At 42.3% G+C, this 19,699-nt stretch overlaps 1 protein-coding gene across 8 annotated transcripts in view; it reads right to left on the bottom strand.

Moving 5' to 3' along the window:
• DIP2C (disco interacting protein 2 homolog C) overlaps positions 1-19,699 on the bottom strand; it is a 635,214-nt gene that overhangs the window by 258,339 nt on the left and 357,176 nt on the right. For all 8 annotated transcript variants that reach the window (XM_068235828.1, XM_068235830.1, XM_068235833.1 and 5 more), the window contains one exon: positions 15,595-15,792. In XM_068235828.1, coding sequence (XP_068091929.1) covers positions 15,595-15,792 — 198 coding nt within the window. The remainder of the gene's footprint in view (positions 1-15,594; positions 15,793-19,699) is intronic.

Raw genomic sequence — 19,699 nt, 5'->3', positions numbered from 1 at the left:
TGAAGTTTCAGATACGGAGTCAATGAACAGACATAATTTCAGACCGAAATATAAATGGGCAGAGATTTGGGAACAAACGTCAGGAAATCTGCTGCTTGACAGAACGCATTCAGTCAATCTTATGATGAAAAGTCCTATAAAGAACCCCCTTGGAGACTGTCTGGCAAGTCTGTGACAGAGTTTGCATCACACAAAATATTGCCTGTATTCTTCTCAGCGGCTACTGAAAATAGAAGACAGGGTGCTGTAAACCGTGTCGGAACTAGAGATGGTGGAAGAGATGCAAATAATTCTGCTGGTGTGCAAACTGTAAAGGTGGCCACACACCATACCATTTTTTTATTTTGATTCAATTTGAGCATGAGGATTCAATTTTCCGATTGATTGAAAGCTGCAATCAGAATCTTCGAGGTACCACACACATTTTTGCAACTGCTGCAATTTCGGGATAAAAGATCTTAAAGATAAAAAAAACTGGTTGGTTAGAGAAATCGAGAGAGAAATGTACTGAATAGTTACATTGTTTTCTGGACGAATACAATTTCACGATCCATCACACACCATGCAATTATTGATAAAACTGGTCTGGATTTTCCAAAAGGTCCAATCTCAAACAATTACCCCCACCCCCCTCCTTTCGATATTTCAGTACAACCAATCATATTTATTGATTTGGTGTAAAATTGGATATTTTAATTGTATAGTGGGTGGCCACCTCATGCCTCTAGGAATTGGATCAAAAAGTACCTGTAGAATCATCAGTAATCCATCGCAGACGGAATTATCACAGATGTTATGAAAGGAATAACACCGTCAAAGTTAGCTAAAAGCTCAGAGTATGGGAGCCTCTGGAAGGTGAACGCTGGAATACACATTCAATTTTGATTGGCCTCCTATGCAGTATGAGGGCCAACAGATTTTGGATACTAGGAACAGTTTGTGTAGGTAAACCCTCATAATACATGGAGGTGGTAAAATTGGTCAGTTATTGACCAATCATAATTGAAAGGGTCTACCAGGCTTAAGTCTGGCCTTCTCCCTCATCTCTGCACCGTGGGCCTCTGCACTCCTCAAGCCGTCATTCTGCTTCCACACTATCCTGGGACAAAGAGGGACATTCACTGCCTCGTCCCTTCACTGACCCTGAGGGACCGAGTACAGACGATAACAGATCGATAGCTTGACAACAGATCGACAGGATAACTATTTTTAAGCCAATAAATATATATCATAGTAAAAGAAAATCCAAGCCAGACCTAGTTTGTGATATTTCTGAGGGATTTAGTACCAACAACAGATCGACAGGATTCCAAAGAAGGACAATCACAGACTCTGCCCTTCACTGACCCTGAGAGATTGGGTACCGATCCCTCTCTGGAGACATGCATTGTATGTGTGTAAGAGCCTTGTCCTAGTAACAACCTCCTTACTGGCATCTGCACATAGATATGAAGCAAATGTGGCAGCATGGCTATACATACATCCAATCTTGATTGGACAATTTTACCCCCACGTAGTATAAGAGCTTACCTACACAATCTGTTCAAAGTATTTAAAATATGTTGGACGTCATACTGCATGGTAGTGATAAAATTGGACAATCAAGGCTGTGTGTGCGCACCTTCAGACTAGGGCACCAGGTCAATATCACCAATATTAGATATTGCTTGGGTTTTCTTTTTTTGTTGTATTTCTTTACTGTATGAGTTAGCAGTCTAGAAATATACATCACTCCCTCTCTACCATCAAACTTGTGTTTAAGACATCCAAGCATCCCAAGACAGAGAATAGATAAAAAAGTCTGATAGGTCATCATCACTGTGTATGGAAGCTGAATAAACAGGTAGCAATAGCAGTTATCAGTGGGACAGTTACTGTATATCTTCAAACCTACATGTTTAACCCTTAAAAGTAAAATATGAACATGGGACTCGAAAAATGCCCTACATTATTTAAAGTGGACCGAAACCCAAAACTTCATCTCTGCTCTAAAAGATAAGGAACAGTATAATAAACTAAGCAGCAACAAAGAAATATTTTTCTTCTAACAGAACTCCTGCAATGAATCTTCATCGTCTACCTCCTGGTTTACTGGGAGCAGAGAAAGAGTTAACCTCCTGTGTTTATATATTAGCACAGAGTCAGCACACAACTTGGCCCAGGTCAGACAGAGCTCAAAACCCAATAATGATTATTTGCAGATAAGGGTTCTCTCTAAATACACAGAGTTTATGTCTTTGTGTTTTTGCTTGTCTCTTGTGCAAGAGTTTAAAGAGGAACTCCAGTGAAAATAATGTAATAAAAAAGTGCTTTATTTTTACAAGAATTATGTATAAATGATTTAGTCAGCGTTTGCCCATTGTAAAATATTTCCTCTTCCTGATTTACATTCTGACATTTATTAAAGGGGAACTTCAGCCTAAACAAACATACTGTCATGTGTCATCAAGTTACATTAGTTATGTTAATTAGAAGAGATAGGTAATATAATCTCTTACCCACCCTGTTTTAAAAGAACAGGCAAATGTTTGTGATTCATGGGGGCTACTGCCATCTTTGTCATGGGGGCAGCCATCTTTTTGGTTGAAAGGAGGTGACAGGAAGCAGGAGACACAGTTCCAACTGTCCTGTGTCCTGATTACCCCTCCCAGCTGCACACGCTAGGCTTCAAATGTCAAATTCAAAATGTAAAAAAAAAAAAATTGCACCAAATCAGCAGAACGAGCACAACAAAATCAGAAATCCCATCATGCTTTGCACAGCATCAGGGGAAAAAAGCCCGGGCAGTTTTCTTCTGTGCAGCTAAAAATGAGGCTTGTATAAGAGAAACAAAGTTCTGATGCTGTGAAACTTAAAGAAACACCACACCTTTTCAGTGCTGCTGAGTCGATTTTTAGTCCGGAGGTTCACTTTAAATGGTGACATTATTACTGCTGGCAGGTGATGTCAGAGGAGGGAGATGCTGATTGCTTTTTTGGCAGTTGGAAAGAGCTGTTATTTCCCACAATGCAACAAGGCTCCCACAGTATCATGTCAGAACCATGGTCCTGACATCACACTGTGGGAGGGGTTTCACCACAATATCAGCCATACAGAGCCCCCTGATGATACGTTTGTGAGTCAGCTACTGATTAGAAAAAAGTTCAATTCTTGGTTACGGATTCTCTTTAAGTCCACTTTTTAAATTAGTACAATAGATACAATAGTCTAGCTCATCAGTTTGTCATGGCATACAGTGAAATCAAGATGGACACAGAGGTAAGTTGCACCTGTCGGTTGCAAATTATGTGCAAAATCCTGACAGATGTTTATCTTTAATATCTACAAGCTCACATATTTTACCCTGAAAAGCCTCAAGTGCACGGCTACATCCCAGATCAGCCCTGACAGCATCCGACAGGGTAACTGACTCTGTGATCTTCACAATAACATTAGTCTGCTCTTTCATCTTGTTAGAAGTTTCTTCAGAGCCACAGAGCAAGCCATAACTCAGCACAGAGGAAGTTGGAGTGTCAGGCTCACTTAGTACACCTGCTTTTCCACCAAAGTAAACACGGATGCACAAGGTGCCTTCTCCATGGATTTACAATGGCAGCTTTGTAAACATTAAAGAAGTGAGTTCAAAGCAGAACCCTGAGAAATTCCAAACAATGTAAAGTTCCACTCTACCTAGATTTTTATATTCTACGCCACTTGCAGCCTTACTTATATTTAATGCATAATTCTAGGCATCTCATTGAAAGTGACTCAATACATGATACATTAAAGAAATGCTATGGCAGTTTAAAAACCGTGTGTGTGTGTGTGTGTGTGTGTGTGTGTGTGTGTGTGTGTGTGTGTGTGTGTGTGTGTGTGTGTGTGTGTGTGTGTGTGTGTGTGTGTGTGTGTGTGTGTGTGTGTGTGTGTGTGTGTGTGTGTGTGTGTGTGTGTGTGTTTCTAGTGTGTGTTTCTAGTGCTTTTCATATTTGCCTCAATATAATTTCTAAATATAGAGGGCCTAAAACTGAACCTTGTGGTACTCTCAACTTTATGAATCATTGAACACTTTTCCATGGACACATATTCCAGACATACTTTCATAAGTCAAAAGTTCTGAACTTGTACAACATGCCTATGTGAGGGACTGTGTTAAAAGCGCTCATACAGTCAAAAAACTACATCTATGTTCATTTTAAACACATCCACTGAAGTAGCAGAAGGCGCATTCCTGACCTGTATGACTTTTCTGGACACTGTATACAGCACAAACCTTATAGAGATGGACTACATTCGTTGCCACCAGTGACATTTTGAACAGATGGACAGACAAGCATGGTAGGGAAGTGAGTGCCAAAAACAGGAGGATAGTAGATTACATTTCTACACTGCGATCGTGCTCCCCCTCTCAATCCCAGTTACCCCAGATTAGAGCTTTGCACATCACTGTGGTAAGTTAATGAAAAGAAAGAAGGTATATTGGACAAGTTGTCCATTATATTTTCCTTCACTTCATTTCTGTAAAATACCGTATTTTCCGGCGTATAAGACGACCCAAAAATTTTACAGTTAAAATATAGATTTTTGGATGTACTCGCTGTATAAGACTACCATTCTTGACGGTTGGACATTTGTACACTGTACCGTACGTACTGGTGTTATACTGTATAAACAGGTACAGATACTGGTGCTGTGCTGTATGTGGTACCCAGTATAAAACAACCAGCAAATCACGGCAAGCAATGTACCTCACCAGCGATTGGCTGGTTGTTATACAAAGCCTGCTTGGATTGGTCAGCTATCCATGTCTCCAAGACTTTCAGAGTAGTAGCGCAAACATGCCTCTTTCATCCTTCTGGCCCACCCATGTATCCTATCTACCTCCTTCTCTGCCTCTCAGATCTCGCACATGTGTGCTTGCTCCAATTCACTGCAGTTTTCAGGAGTGAGGCAGAGAAGGCGATACGGTAATAGGATACAAGGGCGGGCCAGATGGGTGAAAGAGGTGTGTGCCGCTCTCTCTTTATCCCTTTTTTCCATACCCGGGCTTCCAGGAAGCCTGCAGCTTGCTCCGCCCTTCACTTACTTACACCTTCTCAGTGAGGTTCCCCCTCACCTCGTCATAGGGACCGCGTTAAGTCACCACTTTCCATGAATCCTGGTGAGTGGATTTTTTTCTACCATACTTGTACAGCACCAACCTTGCTGCCTTCATACAGTCACCGCAATTGGTGGAGATGCGACCACGGGCGGTTTTGAGCTCCCCCACCATATGCGGCAACCACAGATGCTCCAGTCCGGCTCGAAATTTTTAGCACCTGCCCTACAAGACAACACCTGGCGGATAAGACGACCCCGGACTTGTGAGAAGATTTTTTTGGGTTAAAAAGTAGTCTTATACTTTTTACATTATTTTAACATGAACAATGAAAGGGCTCTGGAGGTCCACCAGAACGTAAATGAACAAACACAGCTGATTTCACATTGGATCTGCTCTCACTGTCCAAGTTGTGGCTTCTGTCTAGTGTGAACTCAGACTTAAGGCCTGTAGGCATGATGCGATTTTTAGAGCTATTTTTCGCGACATCGTTTAACAAAGCCTTGTTCAATAATGTTGCATGACGCAGCCACCCACAGTGATTGCTCGTCTTTAAAGAGAACCCGAGGTGGGTTTGAAGAATATTATCTGCATACAGAGGCTGGATCTGCCTATACAGCCCAGCCTCTGTTGCTATCCCAAACCCCCCTAAGGTCCCCCTGCACTCTGCAATCCCTCATAAATCACAGCCATGCTGCTGACAAACAGCTTGTCAGAGTTGGCTGTGTTTATCTCTATAGTGTCAGTCTGCTGCTCTCCCCGCCTCCTGCAGAACTCCAGTCCCTGCCTGCATATCTTCCCTCCCTGCTGATTGGAGGGAAGGGACGGGGGCAGGGACCGGAGCTATGCAGGAGGAGGGGGAGCAGCTGAGACTGACACTACAGATGTAAACACAGCCTCACAGCACGGCTGTGATTTATGAGGGATTGCAGAGTGCAGGGGGACCTTAGTGGGGTTTGGGATAGCAACAGAGGCTGGGCTGTATAGGCAGATCCAGCCTCTGTATGCAGATAACATTCTTTAAACACACCTCGGGTTCTCTTTAAATGACAGCCACTGTGGATCCGATCATGAATGATATTTCTGGTTTCCTTAGACTTACGTGCAGAAGTACTGCCATCACATTGCACCAGTCATTTGCACCCACTGCAAAAGATGGATCAGAGAATGAGTGTTTGTCGTATCGCGGGTCACTGGAAGTTCCCTGATCTATCTTCTGCAGTCTTTACATGGGTACCTACTGTATCTTTAGACTTACAGCAGTCCTGATGCGTTGCCTAGAGATCTGGAGTTCCCCATCATTTCATCAAAGAACATCGCTCTCCCCTTTCCCCTCTGCAGCACGCTGTCCCTATCTTCCCATCCATAGCAACAGCACACATCGTTAGCCGGTAGGCTAGCAATACAGCTTTATACCACTTTTGATTTATGAGCTTGACACACCTAGTCTCGTGCATTACTTCACCAGCCCAAAACAAGAACTAACTCATTTGAGAGAAACATTTTTCTATTGGTTCGGCATTCTTCTTATGCATTCAGTTGATGCTTTTAGACATAGGGGTGTTCTTTATTGTCACTAATATGGAGGATAAAGATTTTCACCTGTGCTGTCTAGGTAAAAATACATTTCACTCAACTCAGGATGGATTGTTCTGCTAATCAATTATGAAAATAGCAGAGAGGCATACAAATCCATCCATGGATAAAATGCTCCTTAAATGAGTCATCAGGCAAATAATAGGAAAGCCGATTTACTTACCTGGGGCTTTCTCCAGCCCCTTGCAGCTATCTGTCCCATGCTGACAGCTCCGCTCGCATCCGCCGGCCCAGGGTCCCTGCACGGTACAGAGGATGACCTCGAGGTCGTCCTTACTGCGCCTGCGTGAAGCGCCGCTGCCAATCAAGCCCACGGTTGTCTGCGGCGTACTGACAAGGCGCAGTAGTTCTGAAGCGAGAGGGATACAGAGGCTGACATATTTATTTAATTTGAAACAATGCCAGTTGCCTTGGTGTCCTGCTGATCCACTGCCTATTATACTTTAGCCAATACCCTGAATAAGAACGTGCTCTGATCGGGTGCTCTGACTTAAGTCTGACTGGATTAGCTGCATGCTTGTTTCAGGAGTGTGATTCAGACACTACTGCAGGCAAAGAGATCAGCAGGACTGCCCGACAACTGGTATAGTTTAAAAGGAAATAAATATGGCAGCCTCCATGAACCCCTCACTTTAGGTTTACTATAAAAAGAAAAATGATTGAAAATGGTTTAATAAGCCTCACTCACACTAGGGCTACCAAACACTGCAAAACATGGTGGCTGTGGGTGGCCCATTGCTATCAGGTTCTCCTTAGTGACGGCTTACTCCATTTACCACAGACCTAAGTATAATGGCGTATTAGAATGTCTGTGACACCATTATGACTGATTTTAATACATTTTACATTCATTCACAAGAGGAAATTAGCATGTCATTGCTCAAATAGGCTATTTGAGGCCCCACATTTATCAGCGCTCTGAAGATTGCATTTCCAGTCACGTTACCGCTGTTTGCACCGTCTGATCGCACAACAAATCACTGGAGCAATTTTTAGAAATTATCATGTGCAGACAGTCTGACTGGATCATGGTGTCAGCCATTAAGTGCTCCAATTTAGAGTCAATTTACTAAGTGCCTTTTCAGATCTCGGCGGCACACAGAAGGAATGCTTTCTGCGCCGCTTCACAAACCGACGGCTCCCACCCTGCAGACGGCAGCCAAGTACACAGCTCATATGGGGGATTCATGCCTTAAGCAGGACATACACGCTTCAATTTGTAACGGCAGTTTCGGTCACAGGTTTGTAATCCACCATTTATCTGTGGCGCAAAATAAAGCACATCAAGCCTAATTTTCGATTGATTCCTGGCAACAATCTAAATTTGTTATAAAGGTTGGATGGTAAATTTTGGTTGATTGGACGCAGCGGGGAGCAGCAGTAGATCGAAGGCCCATAGTGTTGCACTGTAGATTTTTTTATTATTCTTTCGGTCCTCAGCTCACTTACGATATGCACTTCAACAATGGATAGTGTACTGGTAATGGGCTCTGCCTCTGACACAAGAGACCTGGGTTTGAATCTCTGCTCTTCTTGTTCAGTAAGCCAGGGCCTAGTCAGTAAAGAGACCTTGGGCAAGACTTCCAAACACTACTACTGAGCACGCCCAAGTGGCTGTAGCGCTGGTGCTTTGAGTCACCAGGAGAAAATAAAAAAGTTCTGTGCCTTGTCTTGACTGTGCTCCTGTGGCATAAAGTGTACCAGAGAAGATCTATAATGAAAGTTTTATTCATACCTGGGACTTCCTCCAGCCCCATGCACACGGATCGCTCCCACCCACCCGGACAAAATGGGCGTGGACACGCTTCAGAATGTGGGCGTGGTCATGGGTAGAGACAGATGGACAAATGCTGTTTAGATAGCCGCATGTGCCCCCTTCCCCCCAAGATAGAGAGATGTTCTCCCCTCCCCCCTTCCCCATTTAGATAGCCAGATTTGCCCCCTTTTAATAGCCAGATTTGCTCCCCTTCCTCCTGTTTATATAGCCAGATTTGCTCTCCTTCCTCTTGTTTATATAGGCAGATGTGCCCGCTTTTTCTGCTGCTGTAACGTTTCTGCACTCCACGGCAGAGGGAGGGAGAAAGGCAGGAGCACTTCGGGCAGCCAGCAAGCCATCTCTCAAGTGCGTGGGGGTGCAGCAGCTATGCTGAGCGCCCTCACAGTGCTGCACCCAGGGACATATGTACCCCCTTGCCCACCTATAGCTACACCTCGGCAGGCACAGTTTAGCTACAGTGAATGAGAGCCAGGAAAACAGTATGGGAGTGGGCGGCCCTGATCTCAATATGGAGTGCCACTGCAACAGCAGAGCTGCTAATCTGCAGCGATGGTTAATACCTGAACTAATCCCTGGAAACCAGTCATTTCAAAAAGTTCAAGTGGGTTTTAAGAGATCTGTTTTCAGCTTGTGGCAAGTGGCTGAGAGAGGTTTCTGCTCTCCTTATACATAAAGAGGGTGACCCTTGAATTAACTGACAGTGTGGGCCAAACCGATTAGTCCAGGACTCCTAAATGGCAGCTTTTTTTATTTTTCTTATTGATAGGCATAGGCTGATTGGCTGTATTATTAGTACTAAAAAGTCGATATGATATATTTGGTAAGGCAATGGGAATATTAGCTTCTAAATTAAGTAAAAGAAGATTAGTATTACCTCTTCCAGTAACTTGGAAACCAGTCATAAGCTTTAAGACATTCGTTTTATGCTGTGTTCAATTTTCTCAACATTATATTGGTATGTACTCTTTTTAAAACTCTGTACTCACCAAGTACCCTCTAGCATAGTAAACATTATTACAAGTACCCCTTGAGAAATATATACATTACAATTATTTATTGTATTTATAAAGCGCCAACATATTACCCAGCGCTGGACAATATTATCGCAGTAAATGATAGTTGGTTCTAAACAATTTCCACGCATTTACTATTGCTTTTAATAAGCTAGAACACTAATTTGGTGTTGTTTAAGTAAGATTTATTATTTTTCAAAAACTCTAAAATAGTTATTCTTGGTTAAGAGTGTCAAGCCCGAATACCCCTGGAACCATCAGAAGTACCCTCTGGGGTACGCGTACCACAAGTTGAGAACCTAGGCTTTAGACCAGGGGGTCCCCAAACTTTTTCGGTCAAGGGCCAGGTCAACATACTTCAGACTGCTGGGAGGCCGGAACATACATAAAATGATGATTAAAAACATTACATTGAATCTAGGTATTGATTCCCCCCAATCATGCCTGGTGGAGAACTCTCAGCAGCTGCCATTCAGTCATGCGGCGCCCGAAGAACGTCTCTGTGCACCAGACAGTGAAGCATACCCAGGTGACAACCTGCTGTCCAGTTGGGCAGCAGTGTCACCTGATGCAGAATTGGATTGTAAGCAGCAAATTACTGCTCGCTGGCTTTTAAGGTATGTGGATGGGTGGTGCCAGCACTGCTATTTTATATGCAGGCCACCAATATTTAAAGGTGCAGTGGGCCACATCCATAAGTTATACATTTTGTGTTTGGGGACTGGTGAAAAAGCCTTGGTTGGCCGCATTCGGCCCACGGGCCTTAGTTTGAGGACCACTGCTTTAGACCATATTAATTTGAGGTCCCTTCCACTAAAACAAAGTTACTATGAAGAAAGTTACTTTAAAATGAGATCCTTCATTGGTAAACTTTTTAGGGCAGTTTGACAACTGACAACACAATTCCCTTGATGGCACAGTTTGAAGTTTGAAAAGGATACAGCAAATGTGAATGAATGCCCTGTAGCTGAAATTCATAATAAAATTGTATGTAAATCATTAAAAAGACGGCAAAGCTCCGGCCAAATTAACAAGAAAATTGGCTTGGTGCATTACATCAACTTCTGGAGTCAGATCTGTATAACCCTTATTACATATTCAAGGCTCCGAATGCCAGAATATTTCGGGAACTTGTTGGCAATAACGGTTTGGTATCTCAGGACACAACAGTTGTGTTATATTGTGCAATTGTTAATTTACCAAATAGTTTTTTATCGTATGTGCCACAGCATATTTTATTACAGCAAAGTTCCTGTTATCCTGAATAAGGCAAGCGGAAGTCTCAACTAACCGGAAAACCTGAGGGGGTAAAGAGGACTGTGCTTTGGGGGTTTGCAGGGCTTAAAGAGACTCTGTAACATCAAAAACATCCCCTGGGGGGTACTCACCTCGGGTGGGGGAAGCCTCCGGATCCTAATGAGGCTTCCCACGCCGTCCTCTGTCCCACGGGGGTCTCGCTGCAGCCCTCCGAACAGCCGGCGACAGACCCGACTGTCAGTTCAATGTTTACCTTTGCTGGCTCCAGCGGGGGCGCTGTGGCTGCTTTCGGCTCCGAACTACACGGAAATACCCGATCTCAGTCGGGTCCGCTCTACTGCGCAGGCGCCGGAAACTTGCGCCTGCGCAGTAGAGCAGACCCGACGGCGATCGGGTATTTCCGTGTAGTTCGGAGCCGACAGCCGTCGAAGCCGGGTAGGTAAATATTGGCGTCATCTTTCACGGAGGGCTGCAGCGAGACCCCTGAGGGACGGAGGACGGCGTGGGAAGCCTCATTAGGATCCTGAGGCTTCCCCCACCCGAGGTGAGTACCTCCCAGGGGATCTTTTGACGTTACAGATCCTCTTTAAAGGGAACCCGGGGTGAGAGGGATATGGATGCTGTCATATTTATTTCCCATTGAACCATAATACCAGTTGCTTGACAGTCCTCCAGATCCCGTGTTTCTAATACTTTTAGCCATTGACCCTTAAACAAGAAAGCAGCAGATCAGTTAGTCTGACTCAACTGACTACCGGCAAGCACATGTATCCAGCATTAGACGATTCCCGCCAGTGCCAGATACTGGGGACCTTAACAAGATATTAAGAGAGCTAAGCAGGCAGCCATATTTATGTCCTGTTAATCAATGCCTGTCCTGCTGATCATCTGCCTCTAATACTTTTATCCATAGACCCTGAACAAGCATGCAGCAGATGTGTTTCTGACATTATTGTCAGATCTGACAAAATTAGATTCATGCTGGTTTCTGGTGTAATTAACCATTCCTGCCGCCTGGACGTCATTGTGATTGTAGTTCCCATTCATTGATCTAAGTCCCCGGCAGTAAAACCGACAGTTTCTTATCAGAGGCCGCAGTCTTTCTAAGCAAAAATAAAGTTTCCCGTCCTCCTTATGCTTCCTGGAAGCGAGAGCGTTCCCTTCCAGGACTAAAAAATGTTTTTTGACTGTGGCCATCTTGTAGCCAAATAGTCAAACTACATACATTTTTTATTAAATAAACACATATTATTACATTTAAAATTAACTGTTTTCCTCCCACACCAAAAATTACCCAAACAAAATTTTTAATGAAAAAAAATTACAATACTAAAAAAAACAAATAGTTACCTAAGGCTCTGAACTTTTTTAATTTGCACGTGAAGAGGGTGTATTACAAATATTTTTTAAACTGTAAGCTTGTAAATAGTGATGGACGCAAAACTGAAAAAAATGCACCTTTATTTCCAAATAAAATATTGGCACCATACATTGTGATAGGGATATTTCAATGGTGTAATAACCGAGACAAATGGGCAAAAAAAAAAAACCCATAGGTTTTTTTGTACGGTATCATATATTATTTTAAAGCTATAATGGCCGAAAACTGAGAAATAATGAATTTTTTCCTTTTTTTCTTAAAGCAGATCCGAGATGAAAAACTAACTATAACAAGTAACTTGTCCATATATCTTATCTAAAGTTTAGATAGTTTACACAGCAAATCTAGCTGCAAACAGCTTAAATAGTTTGATTATTTATTCCTGTAATACAACGAGGGCGGCCATGTTCTGTTTGTCACATTGTCACAGGCTGAGAGCTGGAGATGCTATCAGTTTCTCAGGATCAGAATCCTTTTATTTCGCCAAGCACGACTGGGTCATGCCCGGAATTGGTTTTAGCAACAAAACAGGCACATAAAAAATTGGCAATAACATTGAATTTCGGTGACACACGGACAGTAAGAAGATGTGTTACTGCAGCAGCAGAAAGACAGTGAGAAAAGGACAGTGCGAGAGAAAGGCAAATTCAGTCCCCTCTCCTCCTCCCTCCTCCCCTTAAATCTCTGGCTAGTAACCTCCTCCTCTTCCCGCCCAGACTGAGCTCCCATAAGCCCTTGCTACAGTGCCAAGGCACTCTAAAAAGCTGTGGGCGAGGCTTGTTCAGTTTATAGGGAATTAAGAGTATTAAAACAAAAAATAGTATTTGGGTTGAGGAATGCCCTATAAACTATATGAAAGGAAAACAATTATGCAATGAGTAAAAGTTTATTTCGGATTCACTTTAATATTTCTGTTAAAATGCATTTAGAAAAAAATAATTCTTAGCAAAATGTACCACCCAAAGAAAGCCTAATTGGTGGCGGAAAAAACAAAATATAGATCAATTTATGGTGATAATTAGTGATAAAGTTATTGGCGAATGAATGGGAGGTGAAAATTGCTCTGATGCATAAGGTGAAAAATGCCCGCAGGCTGAAATGGTTAAAGACACTACTGCAGACAAATAGATCAGCATGGCTGGTACTATTTAAAAGAAAATAAATATGGCAGCCTCCATATTCTTCTCACTTCAGTTGTCCTTTAAAATAAAGTTGTATGGACCCACAAAGGAATAAGCCAGAACTTTAACAGTAGACATTACCCAAAAAGGTCTTAGGCCACACCTTCATTCTCATTATCTGTCACTTCAACGTTTACGATTTTGCCACTCCCTAAATTTTCCAGTTTCAATCATTTTTATTAGGAATTTTCAAGAAATAACAGTCAAACAGTAATATTTTGACAAAGCAGTATACAATAGGTCATAAGGTCATATATTGTGAGTTCAAGAAATAGACTAGCAGTAGAATGACAATAGTATTAGTGATAACAATAGCATCTATTACCTTGATAGTTTCATTAAACATACTCAAAAACTTAAGATAACAGTAATATTAATTACCCAAGTTGAGTTTATATCGCCAATCCATTATAACAGTTAAACTTGATGTGTACTTTTCTAGTAGCATCATATTATTATTCCTAGGAGTAATTTCTTTTTCTTGATACAGCGTGGTAAGAATCAGTTAACCATTTGTCCCCTCTACCTGAGAAATGGGGGTATATAAAGCCGCCCTACTGAGATCTCAGGGAGTGGAACTTACTGGAATATAGTACTATACCATACTACCATGTAAGTTCTATCTAAGGTGGGACTTTAGTTATGTATCTTTAATAAGGGTTACCCTTAAAGAGACTCCGTAACAAAAATTGCATCCTGTTTTTTATCATCCTACAAGTTCAAAAAGCTATTCTAATGTGTTCTGGCTTACTGCAGCACTTTATACTATCACTGTCTCTGTAATAAATCAATGTATCTTTCCCCTGTCAGACTTGTCGGCCTGTGTCTGGAAGGCTGCCAAGTTCTTCAGTGTTGTGGTTCTGCTATGAACTCCCCCTTCCAGGCCCCTCTATGCACACTGCCTGTGTGTTATTTAGAATTAGAGCAGCTTCTCTCTTCTCTCTTATCTTTTACAAGCTGGATAAATCGTCCTCTGAGCTGGCTGGGCTTTCACATACTGAAGAATTACAGACAAGGGCAAAGCTGTTTGCAGGAAGAAACAAGCAGCCTGAAACTTCAGTGCATGAGAACAGGGGGAAAGAAACACACAAATGATCTCTTGAGATTCAAAAGGAAGGCTGTATACAGCCTGCTTGTGTATGGATGTATTTTCTATGTGTGGACATACTGTACATCAACCTACTTCCTGTTTTGGTGGCCATTTTGTTTGTTTACAAAAACTTTTTAAAACTGTTTTTAACCACTTTTAATGCGGCGAGGAGCGGCGAAATTGTGACAGAGGGTAATAGGAGATGTCCCCTAACGCACTGGTATGTTTACTTTTGTGCGATTTTAACAATACAGATTCTCTTTAAGGGCAATATATGAACAATATGATATAGGAACTAGGACAGTAATAAGATTATCTTATCCTATGTTGTTGATTTTTAAGTTACAATCAACTGATTAGATTTAACTAATCTATCCCCAAATTTTCCAAAGTCTATCACGGAAATCTAGTACAGGGCTCCTATTAGAACTAGTGCCAGGGCCACAATTTCTGCTGGTTTTCTATTTTAGTATACTGAATGACGTGTGACATCTCATGAAACACTATGGCAGCTAAGGCAAACAAAGAGAAAAGACCTCACAAGGAATCCTGAGACATTAGGAGACATAACAACTTCTAAATTGGTTTAGCCAACTAAAGCACCACTGTCATAAAATAGTACATTTTAATATACATGTGTACATACATTTATAAGAGCTACTGTATATCCCCCTTAAGGTGTCCACTAACTATCCAATTTCTAGCAAAAAATCGTTTGAGCAATCAGATAATTCTGATTGAAAGAAAAATCGGTCATTGCACCATCAACGAACCAATCTTTGCTTCCTATCTGTCACAAGCAACAAGAAAATCCAAATTTTGGTTTGACGGACAACTATTTTTATAATTGTGCGTAATTTATTGTGCCCATCAAGGGAGATCATTTTCAACCAATCCGATCCATCAAACATTTTTTTTGCTATAAATTGGACCGTTAGTAGCCACCTTTAAGGAGATGGACTAATCAAAAACCTGTCAGATTTTTACAACTTATTGTAAGTGACAGCAACATTGGAGAAAAGTCATCTAAGTGCATTTTAAGTATGAATCCGCATGTATTTTAAATTCTACAATTTTTCATGATATTGATCCTACAATTAGAATCTGAGAGGCCTGACTTCATACTCGCAGCACCTTATAACGCTTCCATCACAAATCAGCTAAAACATTATACTGCCTCTAGCTTCAATTCATGTGGATAGATGGAAACATGGGTTTTCCTTACCATATGTTAAGATGTAAAGTGGTTTTCCATTGGTGTCCATAGTGGTAAGGCATGGCGCTTTAGGTGATATGGTTCCCCACCTCTGTAGCGCTGCTTCAAGTGAAGGAGGCCAGTTAGTGACCACCCCGAGTGGCTCCCCTCTCATGGCTAACATTTGTGCTCCCTCCGGTTTGGGCTGGTTTGGATCAGGTTGTTGAACTTGGGAGACAAAACAAAGGATACATTAATCATATTAACATCACTCATATTTCAATAACCCAACAGAAGGGGAGACCTTCCTTATACTGCAATAATACACATTTTCATCATTATAAAACAAGGTACAAAGCACCAGAAGGAGTTGGTCTCTTGGATAATAATACATTTACTAAAAATATAACTACAAAATAAATGATGACTTAGAAACAAACATGTAATTAAGCTGCATAAGCTACTACATCAATTCTTTTGAACTATAAAAATGGTAAGAGACTTTACTATATTGGCAGCACCTACCTAGCTAACCATTACTAGTAGCATCTATACTGGCTATCTATACAGGAGACACCTACCTAGCTAACCTATGGGGCAACTATGCTGGCAGCACCTACCTAGCTAATCATTACTAGTAGCATCTACACTGGCTATCTATACATGAGACACCTACCTAGCTAACCTATGGGGCAACTATTCTGGCAGCTCCTACCTAGCGAACCATTACTAGTAGCATCTATACTGGTTATCTATACAGGAGACACCTACCTAGCTAACCCATGGGGCAACTATACTGGCAGAACCTACCTAGCTAACCTTTACTAGTGGCAACTATACTGGCTACCTATACTGGAGGCACCTACCAAGCTAACCTATACTGGGAGCAACTATACTGGTGGCACCTACCTAGCTAAACTTTACTAGAGGCAACTAAACTATAACTGGCTACCTATACTGGAGACACCTAACTAGCTAACCTATATTGGGGCAACCATACTGGAGGCACCTACCTGGCTAAACTATACTGGGGACATTGTGAATTTAGTGCTACAGCTTGATTTGAAGAAAATCGTGAAAAAAACGAAATTTGCAATTCCATTTTTTTCTAAACTTGTGCAGGCCTAATACAGGGTGCATTTCTTTCTGTTTTTCTTCTGTCCTGTGCAAGAGTTCAGGTCCACTTTAAGGTGAGGCACCACCGGGGGGGGGGGGGGGGGGGGTTCTTAGGGTAAGGTGGCATAGAGGGAGGGTTCTATGTGAGGTTGGATCATAGTAAAATATCAGTAAGGATTACCGACATTTTACTATGGTAATTAAGCAGTAGAATATCAGTAATCTTATGGATATTCAACTAGCAGCTCTCTCTGGCGTCCTTTTTACTGGGTGCCGTTTTACCTATACTCAAAGAGAGGCCCTACCTATTATGAGCAGCCTTACTAAAACCACGCCCAGTAATTGTTTGTTTACCTCAATTACTGTACATTCTAATGCTGGTACTTCTGTAAATCAGTAAAAAATAAAATAAAATCACAAAACCTCACATCCTGCATATCTTGTTGCAAAGTTAGGCAATAAAACATGAAAGTGAAGCTAAGAAAACATGAAATACTTCCTCCTGATTCAAGCCTTTTATGGCACAGACTGCGGTGAGGACGTTACAGAACTGCAGTGCTTTTGTGGTGTTTATTTGCTTCTATCTAATTAAGGTAAACTACAAGGAGAGAGGGAGATTATTATGATATTAGCATTCTGCCAGATATTGAATAGTATTTATTGGCCCAGACACCTCAAGTGCTTCAGCTCTAATGAATGTTGACAAATTGATCAGTTTCAGTTAGCGGATATGTGATGGTATACAAGTTGCAGCAGAGTCAGGTGTTCCGAGTACATTCATGTGCAGAGCAGACGAGGCTGTGAGGGAGCAGGTCACGTTATACAACACACACACCTGTGCTTACCTTCAACCGTACATAGAATATACAGTACATGACACAATGTGTGTGTGTGTGTGTGTGGTGTGTGTGTGTGGTGTATGTGTGTGTGTGTGTGTGTGGTGTATGTGTGTGTGTGTGTGTGTGGTGTATGTGTGTGTGTGTGTGTGTGTGTGTGTGTGTGTGTGTGTGTGTGTGTGTGTGGTGTATGTGTGTATGTGTGTATGTGTGTGTGGTGTGTGTGTGGTGTGTGTGTGGTGTGTGTGTGTGTGTGTGTGTGTGTGTGGTGTATGTGTGTATGTGTGTGTGGTGTGTGTGTGGTGTGTGTGGTGTGTGTGTGGGGTGTGTGTGGGGTGTGTGTGGGGTGTGTGTGGGGTGTGTGTGGTGTGTGTGGTGTGTGGTGTGTGTGGTGTGTGTGGTGTGTGGTGTGTGGTGTGTGTGTGTGTGTTCAATGTTACCAATATTCTTCTAGCCTTTGTGTTTTTGCCCGTCAAATGGGAATTTCACAATAAGGCCCTTCTCATTCTTAAAGGGAACTAGAGGTAAGAGACATATGGAGGCGGACATACTCTATTTTTCAGAATATAAGAGGCACTTTTTGTCCCACAAAAATGGGGCGTAATAGTCACTGTGTCTTACTGTACATTCCAAATACAGAGAGTCCCTGACTTATGAACAGCCATTCCGAAATATATGGTATTAATTTCCTAATAAACAATGCACATTGCCTGGCTGCCCTGCTCATACACTGCCTATAATACTTTTAGCCATAGACCCTGAACTGCCTCATCTGCTAGCCCCTTTGTCTACTCCCCGAGTGTTTCAATCCCATTACCCTCTAGAGCATACATGTCAAACTCCGGCCTGTGGGCCAACTCTGGCCCTCAGAGCCATCAAGTTTGGCCCTCAAGTACTTTCCCCACTTTGCATTATGTTTGGCCCACTCTAGACCACCAGGGAAGCTATATTGGAGGTGAAGCCCTAGAACACCAGGGAAGCTATATGGGGAGGTAGGGGGAAAGCAATAGACACTAGGGAAGTGTATAGGGGAGGATGTGGGTCTCTAGACACCAAGTAACTGTATAGGGGAGGGAGGACCACTAGACATCAAAGAACTTTGTAAGGGAGGAAGGTCCCAGTGTACAGTGTTCAGTCCACTTTGTATTTGAGTTGGACACCCCTGCTCTTGATTGTAAGCTTGCAAGGGCAAGGATCTCCCCCTTTTGTTTCCTGTTTCAGTGTAATTTAGCAAATTAACATGTATTAGTATAGTTGATATGGTATCTATGCATCCCATTGTTGTATATTTTTCAAGTTGTACAGCACTACGGAATATGTTGGCACACAATAATAATAACAAGCATGCAGATCAGATGTTTCTGACTGAAGTCTGACTCGATAAGATGCATGCTTGTTTCAGGTGTGTGATTCAGACTCTACTGATGCCAGAATGATCATCAGGGCTGCCAAGCGCTGATATTATATAAAACAAAATAAATATGGCAGCCTCTGTATGTCTCATCTCGCCTTAACCACCCATCCAATGTAACCACCCTCCTTTAACATTAGTTCCTTCCAAATGTCAAAACTTATCCCACCTTGCAACGCACAGCTTCTACACCTAACACTAAGCTCCCCTACCCTATTGCACTAAGTCTCCTAAAACATGCCAAATGGCAACCTCAAACCATAGCCCATGGTGAAATCAACAGGCAGTTATAACACTAAGTGCCCTGTACCCTGTAAACCAATATCCGGCACTTGGCAAGCATGATGCACCCCCCCTCCCCTCTGACCACCAGACATATCTATCAAGCATTAAGAAACATTCCGTACACACAGGTGCCAAGCTGGGAAGAAGGCTGTGCTGAGTATTGCAAAGTCTCTTCCAAACTTTCTAATTAAACAGTAAGACGTTACTCCCCTGCAGACATCGGTGGTCACAAGACTTGTCATATCCAAATGTTACAACCTTGCAGGTAGTGTATGCATCTTCACGACTTTTTGTAATTCCCAAATTACTAACTACTGGCAATTTAACTATTCCCACATCACTGTGGCTGCCAGCCTAAAAATAGACCCTGCATGTCACGGGAGGGGGCTTTTCTGAGGTGACTCCACAGAGTCAGTCTATACGAACCTTAACCAGGACATGGACATGTACATGTATTCTCGCCGCCTGGTCACTGTGGCACAGGTTG

Source organism: Hyperolius riggenbachi, chromosome 5, assembly GCF_040937935.1.
Source record: "Hyperolius riggenbachi isolate aHypRig1 chromosome 5, aHypRig1.pri, whole genome shotgun sequence".
Classification (NCBI taxonomy): Eukaryota; Metazoa; Chordata; class Amphibia; order Anura; family Hyperoliidae; genus Hyperolius; species Hyperolius riggenbachi.
This window is presented reverse-complemented; position numbering and strand designations above follow the sequence as displayed.